We start from the raw sequence: 15,445 nt of genomic DNA on the forward strand, positions 1-15,445 counted from the left end.
TACTGTAGTTGCATGCAGGGTAAAATACAGATGCTTACACGTTGTCTAGTAAAGTCTGCAGTGTTGCTTTTTCTAGAAAATAGATTCAAGAGGAAATAACTTCCCACCAAAGAGGAGACATCTAAAGTGCTTTCAGGTGTACTCTATGTATATGCAATTGCGCATCTTCTGCAGCACAGACTAGCATAATTTGACTCCCAGCTATATTGGAAGCTATTATATCCTTTAGTATATGATAAGTGACATTATGCAACAATATAGAAATAATGCCATGGATTCTAGCCTGGCCTACATATTTCTCCATTTTTATCATCACAAGAGTCCGACTCATTGGGGGAATTGAAGAGCAGGTATGATGAGGGTGAGTAGAGTAAGAATAGAATACAGATCAGTTGGGTCTGACTTGTTGCTGGGCTGAGGTTGCTGGTGAGATCTATTTTGTTTTATTTTATGTGACGTTTTTGGTGGACATTATAGAGAACTAAGGTGAGAGCCTGCTGGCAGGGGTTCGGGAGAGGTTCCCAACATAGTAGCCATGCAGCTGCTGATTGCCGGGTGGGAAGAAAGGTGAAGGCAGTGAGGGTGGTGAGTGACATCCTTTGAATCAGCAGTAGAGCTGACATAAATAATTCTTTCTTCTCAGTAGCTGAAATGCTTTTGCATCTGGTTAATTGTAATTACCTTTCCATAGAATCAGAGTTAGAAGGCAGCCATCTTGAATGTAATATCTAACACGTGTCTTGTTATACTCTGTTGCTTAGTAGTGGGAAGGACCCTGCTTTGGCCTCAAGAGATACTGTTTTGCTATTTTCCTAATGGAATGCCCAATAACTTTCTACCAGACCCAAACTTTTGGGAATAAAGACAGGTTTTAAATATTAGCAAGATTGGCCGACGTATCAGTTTTAGGGGACTGGAATTACATATTTATAGATTGGTTAAATCACTGCCTAGGTCCCCAGTTGATTATTAAATTTTCAACAAGAAATTCTGGCTCTACTGGAAACTAAAGAAAATGTCTTTGATGTCACAGAAAAGCCTATAATTGAATTTCGTAGTACATGAATTTGGTAAATTAGATTAGTATCTGATTGTTGAGGTTTTTGTTTCCTTTTTTTTTTTTAAGGTTAATTATTTTTTTAATTGGAAAGTCAGATATACAGAGAGGAGGACAGAGAGGAAGAGCTTTCATCTGTTGATTTACTCCCCAAGTGGCTGCAACAGCTGGAGCTGTGCTGATCTGAAGTCAGGAGCTTGGAGCTGCTTCTGGATCTCCCATGTGGGTGCAGGGTCCCAAGGCTTTAGGGTCCTCAACTGCCTTCCCAGGTCACAAACAGGGAGCTGTATGAAAAGCATGGCCGCTGGACATGAACTGGCACCCACATGGGATCGGCACGTGTGAGGCGAGGACTTTAGCTGCTAGGATGGGCCCTTTGGCTTGCTTGTATGCAGTGTGCAGTATGCGCGGTGGTTTACAGAACAAGAAGGTAGGCCAGGAATCTCAGGACCTGGTTCTAGTTTTGGTTCTGCTCTTGCTGTTCTGGGCAACATGAAATAAATCTTCTTGTGGTGATGACTTCTGCATGCTAGTTTACACCTGCTGCTTAGCCAGTTATTTGAGATGCTCTAAGGCTTCTAGGGTGATACCTGAAAAATAGTTTACTATTGCTATAAGCCTTTGACAAATTATTTTTTTGTGAGTCTGTTTTCTGGGTTAAACAAATATCTTTGGTATCACTCCATCTCCTGCTTTTGATAGGAACATGAGTAAAACTGTTGAAATCCCAGCATAAACCCTTTGCATTGAAATGTTATTGCCCTTGGATTAAATCAGCTCTAATTCATCTTCTTGATCAGCACTGTTTGAACAGTGGTTGCTGTGACTTCAGAGCACTTACAGACTAAAGCTAATACTGGTATCTGGTAATCAGCAGATCAGTTGCTGAGTACCTCTGCTAACTCTGCTCAGTAGCTTTAGTATGATGGATAAACAATGGTTTCTTTAAACCTGTCAAAAATGGTTAGGAGAGTTATGCATATAAGCTCTAGTATGTTACTTTTCCAGGCTCACATATATTGCTGAATCTGGAGACAGATTCCAATCAGGAATGTGTTAAGGTGTAGGCAGACAAGCCAGCTATTATTTAAGGATGCAAGAGTGGTTGGTATGATAACTTAGGGATTGCACCATGTGTGCAAGTGAGTTTAGTTGGGAGACCAGGAACTTTATCGCCCAAAGACTAGCTTAAATTTAAAACCTAAAGGGTGAACAAGAGTTAGATGAATGAGGGATGCATGCCAGGCAGGCACAAGTGCAGATCCAGGGGTTGGAAAGAGGTAGGCTCACTTAACAAACAGAAATAAAACAAATATAGTTGAACATGGGAGAGTAGCCTCAGGTGGATAAGACTGAGATAACTGATTACCTTTTATGCTATGCTAAAGATTTAAAGCTTTATTAAGTGCAAGAGAGAAAGTCATTGTGGAAGGATTTTCAGCAGGGACCTGATAAGATAAGGCAAAATGTACTTTAAAAAAAGGTTTGCGGGGCCTGGTGTGGTAGCCTTGCAGCCTTGCATGCGCCGGGATCTCATATGGGTGTTGGTTTGTGTCCTGGTGGCCCAGCTTCCCATCCAGCTCCCTGCCTGTGGTCTGGCAAAGCAGTCGAGGACGGCCCAAAGCCTTGGGACCCAGAACCCATGTGGGAGACCTGGAAGAGGCTCTGGGTTCTTGGCTTCAGATTGGCACAGCTCCAGCTGTTGCAAAAGCTTGGGGAGTGAATCAATGAATGGAAGAACTTCTTCTGTTTCTCCTCTCTGTAAATCTGACCTTCCAATAAAAAAAATCTTTAAAAAAGAAAAGGTTTGTGGGCAGGCATTTAGTTCAGCAGTTTGGATGACTCTGTCCCATGTTGGAGTTCTTTGATTTGGTTCCTGACTTGGTTATCGTTTCTAGCTTCCTGCTTTTGCAACCCCATGGGAAGCATTGGTGATGGCTCAAGTAGTTGGATTTCTAGCACCTGTGTGGGAGATCTAGGATGCGTTTTGAGTTTTTGGTTCTAGTCCTGCCTATTTCTTACCATTGTGAGTATTTGTCGGAGTGAATTACGATGTATGCGTTCTCTTTCTATCTCTTTTTCCATGTAAAATATTGAAAAAAACTTTCCATTGCCTGCTGGATAGAAGTGCAAAAATTAAAATGGAGAAACAATTGCCATGATTCAACTGAAATGACTTTGAGTTCTAGAATGCAAACAAAAGGCATGGATAGAGATGGAATGAACTTCTGTGATGGATTGCGTTTTTGCTGTGAGAAGTTTGGTAGATCACATGCATATTGTCAGGTAAGGAGAGGTAGTTAAAAGATGAGAAATTCGGCCTGTTTGGATATATTGAATTTGAAGCACTTTTGAGATACTGAGTAGATCTATGAATCAAAAAGTTGACCAGACAAGCTGGAGCTAAGAAAAAATGACAGGGCTGGGCATAGACATCTGAGTATCCAGGACATGTGGCTTAGTCTTTAAAATGTTGATTGTGTATGCCATTGTCTAAGAAGAGAGAGTAAGAGTGAGCAAAGGAATGGACTAGACTTTGCAAGTGCCAACATTTAGGACTTCAGAAGTACTGCGAGATTGTAGGAAGACATGTAGGAAGAGCGGGAGTCTCTGAGGTTCTGTGACCGGAGCTCTAAGAATCATTGTACATCATTATCATGCCATTGAAGTTTAGTTGGTTCACTGGCTAAGGAAAGAGATGAACCAGGTGATTGCTAGGGTGGCTTCAATTCCAACACTATGATTGGGTGCTGTAGTGCCAGCATGTGGAATTTTTCTTTTCCCTGAATATGTATGGAAAACCCTGATCATGAAGGTTCTGGGATTGAGCTTAATTCATAAACATTTCGCATGGCACTTTGTGTGGTTCTTGTCCTCTGGCATTATCCAGGTCTCATTCAACTCATGTGCAGTATGTGAGGGGAGGGAATCATGTGAACCACTATTATATTTTATACTGGGTGAGCCAGGAGTACATTTACTATATTGTGGACTATTTATCTATAACAGCCAAAGACTTCTCTTCCTCTTGACCAGCCAGGGCTTAGACCACTGCAAAGAGAGGAGAGGAGCCATAATAGCGTCCAGGGTGGACAATGTGATTGGAATGAGAGGATGAATGTGTGTATTTATGTGTCTCCCTAAGCTTTCTCTCTGGATGTCATTGCAAATCCAGTTATCAATGACTGTTGGATTAGCCATTGTTTTGTATCTTCCCAGCCTACTTCCCACTGAGTTGTGCAAATGGTGACCCCAAGAGAAATAATGGAAACTGGCAGATCTCTGTTGTTTGGCTCACAGGTGGATTTTGTCTGACTGTGCGTGTACTGCACTTTAACATTTAGCAGCTCTTTGGGGGCCTTGGGGGTGTCAGGATGAATGTAGATAGTTGCATGGTATCCCCTGTTCAGTCTTGCTCATTGCTTCTGTTGTGCTTAGTAAACACTGGATAACAGGGCTAGTGTTATCATTCTTCACTGGAGAACCTCATGTTGCCCTGAGGATTTCTGGGAGGACTCCAGTGCACCAAATTCCAGCATAATTCAATGCATAGAGAAGTACTTACCTTTTTCCTCCCCCCTCACTTTTATTATTTCTTAGCATGCCTGATCCTAAGTAATTGGTAGCACTCCTCTTAAAATGAATTACTCATTAAATAGGCACTTCGCCTGGTGGTTAGGGCACCAGTAATGATTCCTGCGACCAGTATCCAAGCACCTGATTCCAGCTGTTGTGCACCCTGGGAGATGGTGTTGTTGGATCACGTGATTGCATCCTTGCCTCCTCACCCCCTTGAGAGCCATAGATTGAGGTTTGGCTCCCAGCTTGGGCTCTGGCCCAACCCTGCTGTTGGCAGAAATCTATGTGGTGGAGCAGCAGACAAGACAAATCTCTTCAAGTAAATATATGATATAAAAATTGCTCACCAGGATTCAAAATTATTTATGTATAAATAGTATCTGCAGTATGTAATTGTCTATTAATAAACATGTATTTTTTTCGGTGGAAAAAGTTGCCCTTATTCAAAATAGTGAAATAGAACTCATGCTTTATGCTGAGCAGTGGTGTGTATTTTGTGTCTAACTCATATGAGAACATTTCATAAAAGGCTGCTTATCCCCTTGCCACTACAAAATCAGACCATACCTATTTAGGAATTTTCTTTCCATGTGCTATGATTTACATCCCAGAGAGTTCTGTTGATTATATCTTATTAGAGTTGCTCATGGACACTACCACAGATTTATGAATACTAAACTATCACATTATTTGTATTACCTTTGTTAAATTCTTTATGATTACATATTGTAGTCTGTTTCTCATTAGCTAAAGCCTCCAACACAATGTCCTTGGTGTCTGGACTAGATATTGTGGTTTTGAGTTTCCTTTTATGACTCGAGGGATTGAATTCTTTGGAGCACTAAGTCAGTCATCTGTAGTGGTGAAGTGGAGACCTGTGCAAACCACTGTCACCTGAGTGGTGGGAGTTGGTAAGTGCAAGAGTCCTCTGTTTGCCTGAAAACTTTATCGAGGATTTTTAGGGCCTAACAGAGTCTTTGCAGCATCTTTTTGTAATCTCTGTCACTCATCCAGGGACTCTGCCTCCTCTTCTACATTTTTCTTTCTGTAATAATAATAATAATAAAAAAACTCTTTTGCTTTGCCTCCCCAACATCCTTCTTGGCAGAAAGTACAACGTGTGTTAGGTAGGCATCTTGGCATAAGAGCAGATTCTTTCAGATAAGCCAGGGAAGGCAGTATTTAACTTATATTTTGGGAATATTGCTGAGTAGTTCTGAAAGAATGGCATAAAGTGCCACATATTAATGAGTTTTTGCTTTACACTGGATAGAACAGAAATTTAGATAATTATAGGATGAGTAATAATATGGATAAAACCCAAATTCAGGACACCTTTTAGTGTTTACTTAGAGATGCATATACAAGGCCAGGGTGAGAGGATGGGGTCGTTGGAGGTGGGGAAAGGTAGATTTCTCAGCAAAGATTTTCCCTGTCCTTTGGTGATGTGTTAGAGCAGAAAATGACATCTCAGTTAAGAAAAACTTTATCCTGTCATATCCCAAAAAGACTCCATGAAGGGAGGCTAACAGTTGGAATGCTGGAAGAATGTGGTGAGTGTTTGAAATGCGTGTTGGTCCCAGGTTTGTTACTTTCTAGCAGTTAACATAAGGAAGGAAATATGATCGGTTATAAAGTTTATAGTATCAATGAGGTATGTATTGCCAGACACACTCTCAAAACAGCAAAAAACACTCAACTGTTCTGGATGCTGACCCCAGAGGTAGCTTTATTTTTGGAATTTTGTGGAGAGGACACTGAGTGAGCTGATAACAACATCCTTGACTTATCCAAACCTGGCTTTCATTTCCGGCTCAATGGGAATAAGAGCAAGACCGCATGAGGTGATGGATCTGAAACACCCAGCAGTGCCCAGCACCCTCTTAAGACTGGTTAAATGATTGGTAATCATCTGCACGTGGAGTGAACACAGCAACGTTTCTTCAGAAGGAGCTAACAGATCCATCTTGCATAAAGACCTCTGTCATTAACTATCCAATCATCCACTGAAGTTAAAATTCAGCTGTTTTAAAACTTTTATGACTTGAAGGATTGAGTTCTTAGGAGCTCTGTCATCCTTGGTGGTGAAGAGTCTATCTGTGGAAACCAATCTCACCTGAGTGGTGGGAGTTACTAAATGTAGGGGTCCTTGGCTGAAAACTTTATAACCCTCATCAGAGGTGTGCATGTAGCCAGCTCAGGCATCGAGAGACCTGGGTATGATGGCTCCACAGTTGCTTTTGCTTGCAGCTGCGGTGGAACAAGTGTGCTTAGGAAGAAACAGGTATCCCATGGAGATTCCTCCTCAGGGAGGTACTCAGAAAAGCCATTTTCTGCTCAGTAGCCCTGGTTGCAGCATGGATTGTGTCATATCCCCAAGACATTTATCTTTTGTTGGGGATTGGTACCATCTGTCAGAGAAAGGCATGCAGAATACTTATTCAGACATATGATACTGAGGCCACTGAAAATCAAGGCTTGAATGCCCTTTGATTGGATATCTAAACTCAGCCATAGATTCCAGTAGCTTTATTTTCATTTTAGTTCTGAGTAGCAAGAATGTAAACCTCAGTTTAATGACATTTAAGATAATCAACTTTTCCCTCTGAATTGTGACTATTTAAAATCTTTCTATCCTTTCTTTTTTTACATTGTTGGTGGGAGCAGTTTTTTTTTTTTTTTTCTGAAATCTCAACCAGATAACGTTTTCCCGCAAACCTAAGAATTCCCTTAATAGAAACAGGTAACTGTCCCTAGGTCTTTGAGTATCTTACTGTTTTTATCGACTTGTTGGGTGGGGAGATTGTTTGGTTTCTGCTTTTCATTTTCCATGTAAAATGATGTTACACCCTCAACCTTGTGGCTTCCCTCTAAGATTGCGGTCCTTATGTGAGTTACAATCTTAAAATAGCCATCTGTTGTCCTGGCATATCCCTGAGACAGGTGTAGCCATTGCAGTTCAGTAAATACTGAGATCCACCTGTGAATTCTGCAGTAGCAGCAGCGGATGTACAGCAGCAAGGCTGCTACCAGGCTTGTGGAGGTAGTATCAGGATGCTCCTTGGCCAGTCCAGCTTTCTTTGGGTATTTTTGTTTCTTGGCACATTGCAGCTTATTCAGGATTTGCTCATGGCTTTGAGAAAGCTTCTCTGTCTCACTCCCACCCACCTAGGCAAAAATGCTGACATGGAGGAAGGCTGAGAAGTAGTTGAAGGAGCAGCAGGGCCTGTTGCTGAGCTCCTAAGGTATCACTGAACTCCATAGGGTCGACTTAACCTTGTCCTCTGCCTGAACATGAGACAGAAAGGGAACATCCAGTTACCAGCAATGTGTGGGAGGAGGAGGCTGCTTTCAGTTTTGAATTGCTCATTTGCTTGCCATGATCTCTTTTGGCACTTCTTGGAGAGATACCTTTTCCTTGCTTGGGGATTGTTCAATTTTACCAGGTTGTAGAGATCTACACTGGAAGTTCATGACCACGGAAGTTCCAGGGAATTATAGCTCCCTAAGGCCATTGCTGAGAGGACAAAAATGCCAAGGAGAGGTTGTGGGGATAGGATTGGGAACAGAGAGTGACTGCAGATGGATGTGAGGGATCATTTTGGATTGGTAGAAATGTTGTAAAGCTGGGTTACAGGGATGGTTGCAGTATTCTATCAATGCACTGAAGTCATTGAATTGGACCCTTGTGTTGAGTAGCTTTATGGTTTGTAAATTATACCTCAATAGAGTGATTAAAAAATGTCTGAAGTTGGGGGTGGCCTGGGAGGATGCCATTTTCTGTCCAGGGTCTGGGCCCCAGAGCCCCACCTAGTGCAGCATCACCTCAGAGAGCTTCCTCGCCTGTGCAGTGAACAGAGGAGAGCAGGTTGCAGGGACAAGCCAAGCTGGCCACAGGGAGCTACCTGGAATCAGGATGTGAACAAGATGGTACAGTTTTTCTGATGATGGCCACTCAAGTTTGATTTCAGCCAGCCAGGGTTGATCTCACAACAATCCTGACTCCGGGTAGGTTGACAACATTTGTTAACTATAAATCTTACCTTAACGTCCGGTCTGGCCACACATGGACTGTCTTTTAAATGGTTTGGTTGAGCATGCAATATTTAGGTAAATGCATTAAAACTTTTTTTTTCTGTTTAACATCAGTGTGGCTAATGTAGCTGAATTGCTGTTTTTGCTTAGTTGTCATTATTTAGTAAGATGTAAAAAAAAAAAAATGTAATGTGATAGGTTTTTAAGAGCTTTTCCAGTCTTTTGACTTTTTAAGTGGGGAGGTGGTGTTTTACAGTTTGTGAGTGAAGGCAACCAACATTTTAGGGCTGAATTCCCTGAAGACTTTGGTTGGCTTGGCTTTACTGGCATGGCTGGAGATTGGGATAAAGCTGGACTCCTTTAGTAACTGGAGCACAGGAAACAATTGACACTGTTTCTTAATTCACATTGTTTTTGAGACATTTCCTACTTCCTAGTATAATAAAACTTTCCCATGAGAACAATCTGCTTGCAAATAGTTAGGCATGATACATTTCTCGTCGCAGCCATTCTGTGGGGGGAAGGCGTTTCACTGGGCATTTCAGTAGCCAGTGGTTGTGTGCTTCAGTGTGTGTGGGCATGTTGGATGGGTGGATTCTGGTTTTTTTCTAAAGATGCCTCCTCCTTCATTCCAATCATAGGTGTTTTCTGTTGAACACTGGTCCATTCACTTCGGGTTCTCTGTTTCTTGTGTTGGAATTTTTCTTGAAGCAGCAAGTGTTTCTTTTTTTAAAAGTTTTCCCTTCTTGTCACCCTGCTGGTTTAAGGAAACACCCGTGTGAATTATAGTGTTGTTTTTAGATCTGTTGGATGAGTGACTGTGGAAAGCAGCAACAGCACTCTGTAGATACACATGCTGTCTGCATATGTAAGCGCGTGTGGGCGGGTGATATTGTCTGTGCCACTGTAAAGCTGTCACCACAGAATAATTCCTGAGACGGGGAAGGAAGCTCATGGGTGAGCTCACCTAACTGGACTTGCAGTTCAGATAAAAAGTGTTCACTTTTTATGCTTTTGAAATGAAGGCTCCCACATTCCAAAATGATACTGTGTATAAAGTGAAAGTAAAAGTTTCCAAATTAAAAAAAAAGTTTATGTGGAACTTTCAAGTTCTTCTTTTTTTTTTTTTTTTGGTCTTATCAGATTTTGTAAAAATAATACCATTTGTCAGCTCTGCAGCTCCTTCCATCTAGAGATTGAAAGTGCTTCACAGTCTTCTCCCCTCATGCCCTTCTCTCTTCAAGGCAATTTTTGCTGTGCTGGGTTTATTTTTGTCATTGCAACAACCAGTTTTTAGAAACTTTTGGAAACGAAAAAAGAAAAAACGAGAATGGCGCTGTAACTGACATTCATTTTAGCTGTTTCCTAGTGTGAACATTTGAGTATTTCTAAAATCTTCTCTCCGAGGATGTCTTATTTTTCTCAGTTTGTCCCAGTTTTAAGTCTCTCTTGTGCTGATTGGGGAAAAAGAAAGTTTTAATGTAAAACCTGATCCCCAGCAAAATGACATTTTGAACTTGGGGTTACATCTTCATTCTTGTGGCTCTGCTAGCTCGCTTTCCAACACCCTAGTCAATGCAGTCGTAGACTAAGGCGAGATTGGAACTGAAAAGTCCTTCAGGGACTTCTCAGTTTAAGCATCTCATTATTTCAGTGATGAGACTGAGGCCCAGAGTGGCTAAGTTACATGCTCAAAAAAAAAAAAAGACACATACTCAAGGACATATAGTTAAATGGTGACCAAATCAGTGATTCCTGGTTTCCAGTTCAGTATTCCTGATTTTCCTACATATAAATAGTTCATCTTGGAAGAACTAGAGTATACCCTTGCAATATCCAAGTGCTAACCAGCAGGTTGAAGGGAAATACTAGGTTCACTTGGTAGCTACCTGAAGATTGGGGGGAAGTTTTATTTTTCATTTTTGAAGTTGTCAGATACAGAAGGGAAATAATGAATCCATAAATTTTTCCGTGTACAGTTTGCATGCAGCAGAAAATATGCTTCGCAATGACTTGTGATTCCTATATCTCTCTCAGGCCACCACACCATCTACATTGGGGTCCATGTGCCGAAGAGCTACCGGAGAAGGAGACGCCACAAGAGAAAGACCGGACACAAGGAGAAGAAGGAAAAGGAGAGGGTCTCAGAGAACTACTCCGACAAGTCAGATGTGGAAAATGCTGACGAGTCCAGTAGCAGCATACTGAAGCCTCTCAGTGAGTCCTCTCTCGGGTCCAGCCACTGACCTACTGCTGCCCATTTGCCTCCCCTAGCTGTCCCCAGGTTCTTGGAGTCTGGAGGCTCATGGGGAGGGACTCAGCCCTAAGGCAATGGGCTGCTTGAAGGGGTGCTGTGTGTGGCGATGCCTTGTCTCACACTGACAGCTTGATTTGGGAGTTCCTGCAGGAGGATCCTGAGTTGATCAGAGGAGAGCTGCCAAGGTGGAAGCATGTACTTTCTTCGTTTTGGTTAGTGAACTATGGGATGCACACTTCTTAACTACAGTAACCAACGGTAGCTGGGTCACTCTTAGAGAACAGTTGGGGTTGTTCCAGTATACAAATAGGTGTGGTTGAATTGATATATAAGGATGAGGGTATATGTACATGAATCTATATGTCTTTTAAAATGGTGGAGTTGTAGGAGACTTTTTTGTTGAGCATGGGTAAGGTCAGTGATTGATAAAATAATGGAGAATCACCCTGTAAAGCAGAGCAGAACATAGAATGACATGGGCCTTGAAACCTTAAACATCTTAGATACAATGCAGTGGATTTAAGTGTTACCAAGAGGGAAAAGTCAGGATATCATGTAACACCTTGGAATCAAGCAACGTGGTGAACTCTGAGTTAAGGACATATTTATATTGCTTCTTGTTTCAGTTAAAGTGGGGAGTACTCAGCCATATGAGTAACTCTGTGGCTGGAGTGAGAATTGAATATGTGCAGTAATACCACATGCCAACCGGGGGAGATTCCCCAATGGAAGTTATGCAGCAACAGCTTTGCACATTGGCAGAGATCTGCACATTCTTCATTTTTGTGCCACAATTAGAGAAATGTGGGTCCTGCAATAAAATGCATTACAGGTTGTGCAGACAAAGATCAGGCTCAGTCATTGCAGGTGTTGACAGGCCAGATTAGAGTGAACAGTTCAGGAGCGTTGAAAAGTGAATTTAGAGTGAACGAGGGAGTGAGGGGATATGATCCTTTGTAGTCTCACCATTAGAACTGAGCAGGTGGCTTAGCTAGAGAAGTGCTGTGGTGAGAGAGGCAATGCAGATGGACCAGCAGATTAAGGATAAATGCTTACAGGAGGACTTGGAGATGGACCACTAAAATCAGTTACACCTTCCAATCTGATGTAACACTTAGAGAGGAATAGAGACAGGCACTAAAGCTCTGTGCTTTTTCCTTGGAATGCTGAGGGAAAACCTTTCTGAAAGAAGGAATCCTCCATGTATCAAGGAGAACAACATAGTCTGCTTCCAGCAAATTCCTTGGTATGCACAACAAATGTACAAAAAGGTCACAGGTATTGAGAAGAACATTTCCTTCTAGAAAAGTTACTGTGGTTCTCTCTATGTATGATTGTTTTTTGGCAAGACCTAAGTCAGGATCAGAGAGGTACTCACCACAGCGCAAGTGTGATTTCTCTTTTTCTCTCTTGTACAATTGTCTCTTATTCTGCAATTTAACAACAAGACTGTGCCATCACTCTCTCTATATATATCACAAAGGAAAGAGATGCTCTCCTGAGACAAAAAGGCCAAGGTACCAGGAAAGGCAAGGGAAACCATGCCAGTGACATTCAGATGGGTACTAAGCAATGAATAGATCACAAGGAGGCTGAGTAAGCATCACCCTGACATCCTGGGGCTTTCTGTGGCGTGTTGGGGCTAGTGTGAGTCCAGTGTGGTACAATAAACAAGGCCATCCATCCTCTGTATTCTCAGAGCTCTCCTCCTGGGGGAATAATGTGTTAGGTTGCATGTTCTGTTTCCAAGGGATTCCACAGAGAAACAGTTGTTAAGGACCAATTTGTCCAGTGATTGCAAGGATATTATTTATGAGTTTGCATTTTATAGTTTTTCCTGCTGGTCAGCAAGTGACTCTGTCACAAGCATTTGACATATACAACATGAGTCATCCAAGCTGGTAAGCAGTTACTCTTAGAAATGATTATGTTATTTTCTGCTTCATAGGATATGAAGTAGATAGATTGGTTACTGGTTATCTGCTGCGTGTGGATTAAAACTCAGAATGATTGCATCTAGTTACCAAGAAGCATTTAGTTCCTTGAGTTTGGGGAAGCCACAGGGCTCTGGCATCAATAGTAAAAATCTTATGGGAAAATCCACTCAATGAAATAGGTGCTTAATATATGATCTGTCAGTAAGATCTGTCAGTAATAGCCATCTACAGTTTCTGTTGTCCTTGTGCCCAGGGTATCTGGGTTTCTTTCATCTATAGATAAAACCTGTGGACACAATTCTCCCATGTGCATCGCTGCATCATATGATGCTTCCAACTTCTGAAACACAGAACTGCCCTCTCCTGCTTACACAGTCTCTGCACACAGAGCACGGTGATCAGATCGTCTTGTTCCTCTGTGGGAAACTTCTAGTGCCCTAGAATCATATTCTAGGTGGGCATCGTGGCTCTCAATCTCATTATAGGCTGCATGGTGCTATTCTGTCCTTACATGCTTTATTCCAGCCACATTGGTGTTCTGGGTCCTTGGTGCCAAGGGCTTTTCTGTCTCAGGTCTTTTGCACACACTTGTCTTCTTCCTGAAGTTGTCACTTTCTGTCCCTGTTAACTTTTCTCTTCTTTTATGTTTCAGTGTTTAAATTTTGTCACTAGAGTGGCCTTTCCTTCTTGCTCTGTCTTAGCAGGTTCTCCTGAGTAGTTCTGTGCTCTTTTTAAAAAGATTTATTTGAGAGGAAGATTTACAGAGAGAAGGAGAGACAGAGAAATCTTCCATCTCCTGCTTCTCAAATGGTTGCTGTGGCCAGAGTTGAACTGATCTGAAGCCTGTAGCTGGGATTGTCTTCTGGGTCTCCCACTTGGGTGCAGGGACCAAAGCTTTGAGATATCCTCCACTGCTTTCCCAGTCTGCAGGCAGGGAGCTGTATCAGAAGTGGAGCAGTTGGGACTTGAACCAGCACCCACGTGGGATAGTAGTGCTGCAGGTGGAGTTTTAACTGGATAAGCCATCACACCAGCCCCTGGTTTCCTTCTTAATGTATGCTATAACTTGTGCTTTTTGTGAAGATGCAATTTGGTCTCGAACTGATGCTGGACTATAAGTATGAGATCCAGGATCCCGATTGTCATGTTTATCATATTGTCTGTGGCATCGAGGACAATGCCTAGTTCATGGTATGAGCTCAGTGCATGTTTGTTGAAGAGTAACTGAATGAATGGGTCAGTATAGGGAATAATATGTAGTACATATGTCTAATATTTCCTGCATATTAGATGAAAATCCAATTGATTTTCTTGTTTTTCTACTTGGCATATTACTTTTATATTGCTCCCCTTTGCCATATAATATCTACTTCTAAGTTTTAATTATTCCCACACTGGGAAGTGCCTCTTGTTTTTCATGTCTGCCCAAGTGTTATTTTGATCTGGATGGAAGATTCCCAAATGTGTAGAGTTGCCTGTTACCCACAGATGATGGAAGAAATTGATCTGCAGCGCCCCTCAGCTTGGGGTGCACACTTCAGAGTGCTCACAGTTCCTCCAAGAACTTGAGCAGCTCCAATTTGGAGGCCACATCCTAGAGGTATGGAACTGGAGAATGCATGGTGTCTATGAGACAGAACAAGCCACTTTTCTTCCAGTATTTAGGCACATCAGGGAGATGACATAATTAGTTGGTTCATTTAGCTCATAACAGAGTTGCTTTTTTCTCGTCTCTGTGATTCCAGTGTCAAGTGAAGGTTGCTGAAAAGCACATGCTTGTTTGATCCTTAAGCCCTGGCAGCAGGGAGGGGAGAGCCAACTAGCTTCCACGCGCCTGAGCTCAGCAACAGCTCCGAGCATGGCCCCGCTATTCCCAGCGCAGCATCAGCGCTGCTGTCCTGGCTGGGGACACGGAAGGAAGCGTGTGTGAGGGTGTGGGCCATGGAGCCACAGGGAGTGACAGGCTGGGAAAGCAAAGTGAAATGGAAGAAGCAGGAGGAGAGTCAAGGGAATGAGGAGGTGGTGCCGAGTGGGTGGCAGAGAGAAAAGTTAGATTGTGCCTTTCTTAAAAATAATCCTTTTACCTCCTCCACCATGCGCTCCTCCCCCCACCCTCGAAGTTAGCAGCTGCCATCTTCTGAGGGTTGCCCAAAAAGTGGCTGGAAAGATGGTTCCCAGGTTGTGGAAGCACAGCCTGTTTTCCTGCCCTCTATGGTTGTGGCCTCTGTGGCTCCCATTTTGCCCGGATTTTGGGGGATTGACAGGGGGCATGCCAGGCCACCTGGTGGCTGCAGAGATTCTCAAGATGTGTAACACTCTCAAGCTGCCAATGGAAATCTGTGATCAGCCTCGAGCTGAAGGGTTGCATACTCCATGGCAGGCTCACACATGCATCAGAGCTTGCTGGTGCTGATGGTGGCTTAAATGTGGGTCTTGTCCATGGGAGAGTCTGGCCCCCGTAAGGCTGTGGTGTCAGGTATGTACACGTGGACACTTGTTCATTCCTGTGGCATTCATTTTTAGTTCTCTGGACGTGTCCCAGAGTTGGTGAACATTGTTCTGGGAGCCTGGGACAATGGG

General features: G+C 42.6%; 1 protein-coding gene across 1 annotated transcript in view; it reads left to right on the forward strand.

Moving 5' to 3' along the window:
* Positions 1–15,445, forward strand: part of SLC4A4 (solute carrier family 4 member 4) — a 331,827-nt gene that overhangs the window by 55,147 nt on the left and 261,235 nt on the right. Inside the window, exon 3 of the mRNA XM_040966902.1 lies at positions 10,709–10,888. Within this exon, the coding sequence (XP_040822836.1) occupies positions 10,709–10,888 (180 nt within the window). The remainder of the gene's footprint in view (positions 1–10,708; positions 10,889–15,445) is intronic.

The sequence above is a fragment of the Ochotona curzoniae genome, unplaced genomic scaffold (assembly GCF_017591425.1).
Source record: "Ochotona curzoniae isolate NIBS_2020 unplaced genomic scaffold, NIBS_Ocur_1.0 scaffold_4506, whole genome shotgun sequence".
NCBI classification, from domain to species: Eukaryota; Metazoa; Chordata; class Mammalia; order Lagomorpha; family Ochotonidae; genus Ochotona; species Ochotona curzoniae.